General features: G+C 37.6%; 1 protein-coding gene across 1 annotated transcript in view; it reads left to right on the forward strand.

Annotated features, from left to right (window-relative positions):
- MTTP (microsomal triglyceride transfer protein) overlaps positions 1-2828 on the forward strand; it is a 91722-nt gene that overhangs the window by 60634 nt on the left and 28260 nt on the right. The window contains exon 9 of the mRNA XM_012641076.1: positions 2500-2712. Coding sequence (XP_012496530.1) covers positions 2500-2712 — 213 coding nt within the window. The remainder of the gene's footprint in view (positions 1-2499; positions 2713-2828) is intronic.

Below are 2828 nucleotides of genomic sequence, written 5' to 3' on the forward strand. Positions count from 1 at the left end.
TATTAAATTCTGGCAGAAATAAAATTAAGTTTTATTTTTCTATTAGAGAACCATGACTTCTTATATTTTTCAATTTCCATAATTATTTGAGTAGCTGATTTACTCCAGCATTTCACATATTAAATATCTTGGCTAAAGATAAAATCCATATATAAAAGATCCACTCAGATTCATGAGTGCTAGGCATGATGCTAATCATTTAATATAAAGATGCATAAACTATTGTACCATCCTCAAAGAACTCCTAGTCTGTTTATCAAATATAAACAGATAAATAATATTGACATATAAACAAAGTGCTCTACAGAAGATGCCGCAACTTTTTCTGTTTGTAGGTGCTGGGGAAGGTTTCACCAAAATAGGAATATTTGAGCTTAATCTAGAGGAGCTTTTTAGGTGAAGAGATCATAGTATGGAATGAAGGAGAAATTTCTAGGAGAAATACAACAATGTATGAAAAGGCCCAAAGCCAACATGGGCCTGGTACGCTTGGGAACAGTGAGAACTTCTGTGGAGCTGGACACCAAATGTGTGTTTGTGGGGGCTGATAGACAGGGGTGGAGACAGGAAAGAGGGGGAGACAGAAGACAGGGCAAGCTGGATATTTGTTAATGGCAAGCTAAAGAGTCTGCCCTTCACTCTATAGAAAGAAGGGAGACCGGAGCAGTTTTTAGGCAGGTGAGTCACATGCTCAGATATTTTGTTTAGGAGGAAGCAAGGTGGTGTATGGATTGGGTGTTGGCTGGATTGGAGTCAGTGAGATCTGTCTGGAAACTACAAAAACTAAGTAAAGTTCAAGACTTCTTTACAATTCTTTTTGTTCTTAGAATATATTTCATTGAAGGTATATAGTCAAGGTTCTATGCTCAGAAATTGCCTGGATTCATTCATTTTTGTTCTCTTCTGTTCAGTTATATTATCGATTTGTTATACATTTAGGTTCATTTGTTTCTATTTGAATTGAATTTTAGGAGTTTTCCATCCTGTTGATTTAATTTTATTTCTTGAATATGTAAAATAGTAACTTGGTTCAAAAGTCAAAACTGTATTTTTAAAATATTTTCAGAGAAGTCTCCTTCCCTTCCCTGTCCCTTCCCCGCCTTCCCACTCATCTCCTGTAGGTGACAATATCATTAGTTTTCAGGTTTTTTCTTCCTGTGTTTGTTTTTGCAACACTAAGCAGATGTTCACACACAGGCACAAATTCTTATTTCTCTTTTCTTACACAAAGTGTAGCATCTCATTCCTGGTTACAACTGGCCAGTGCTCCGTTGTGTCCATGGACTGCGTTTCAGCCAACGCCTCCTACGCATGGCCATGTAGATGGTTTTCACTATTTTTCTATTACAAATAATGCCGAAATGAATAATCTTGGGTGAATTTTTTTATTATCGAGATGTAGCTTCAGAACTAGATTTGATGGGTCAAAATATCTTAGCTGTTGTCAAATCATCTTCCATAGGAATTGTACCATTTTATGCTCTCATCAGCAATTTATGAGAATACCGATTTCCCCATAGCCTCCCCAACAAAATATGTTATCAAACTTTTGAATTTTTTGCCCATCCAATAGTTGAGAAATGTCACTTCTCTGATTACGTGTGAAGTTAATCAACTTTTCTTCTGTTGGGGGCCTTTTGTAGATACTCCTCTCCCACTATCCTCCATATCCTCCCTTCCCCGAGTGTGTGTGTGTGTGTGTGTGTGTGTACTTATAGCCGAATTTCAGAATTCATGACTCTTATGTATGAATCAGATCTCAGGAATCTTTACTTTAAAGATGAAACTGAAGCCTCTAAAACATACGTAGTGGCAAAGATAAGATCAGAACCCAGAGGTCCCTATTTCTAACTTGCTTTTTCACTAACCTATTAATTTGTATTCAATTCCTTTTTTGTTTTCAGGGTAGGAAAAAAAAAACCGTTTTCTGATCACAGAGCATATTTGAAAAGTACCTAGCAAAGCACCTGCCACATAGAAGGCATTTAAGAAATATTCTTTGAACTGTGTGACACCATTAATTAAATTTGGAATCAAGTGAAAACAGGCACTTTTAACATTTAGAGCTAGACCTTATGATCAGGCTCCAAGGGCTCTCACCCAAGTTGTTACTTAAGAAAAGGTGCGTCGTGACACGAGGGTCCCATCTCATTGTTGCTTTGGAAATTGAGCTAACGGGCAGTTTTTTGAATAATCAATCACAAGGGAATTAAGAAGTGGCTTTGTACATTTAGAATGTGTTCCAAAGTAAATATGCCCAGTATCAATGGTATCGTTACTTCTTAAGAATGTGTTAATATATGTATTTTTTTAAAAAAAAACACAACATCTTTCTTAAGCTTTACTTGTTTCCTTTTATTTCATTGTGTACCTCAGGCAACCAATGCAAAACTTTCTATAACTTTAGATTGTTTTCTTGGACACAAGAATAAAGCCAACCTTGCCCAAGTCTTATTTTATGTGTGGTCATGCGTACATCTAAGGTATGTGGTCTTTTAGGCAGTGGTTGAAGCTAAGAAGTTAATCCTGGGAGGACTAGAAAAAACAGAGAACAAAGAGGACATCAAGATGTATCTGCTGGCTCTGAAGAATGCCCTGCTTCCAGAAGGTATCCCACTTCTTTTGAAGTATGCGGAAGCTGGAGAGGGGCCCGTCAGCCACCTTGCTACTACTGCTCTCCAGAGATACGACGTCCCTTTCATAACTGATGAGGTAAACTCTCCATGCACGTTTGCAACGTTAGGGGGAAATGCACAACTGAATATGAGTCAAACTCCTCCCAAATCACTCTCTTTTCCCCCAGTCCCTCTCTCCTGTTTAGAAATAAC

The sequence above is a fragment of the Propithecus coquereli genome, unplaced genomic scaffold (assembly GCF_000956105.1).
Source record: "Propithecus coquereli isolate 6110/MARCELLA unplaced genomic scaffold, Pcoq_1.0 Scaffold161, whole genome shotgun sequence".
Lineage (NCBI taxonomy): Eukaryota > Metazoa > Chordata > Mammalia > Primates > Indriidae > Propithecus > Propithecus coquereli.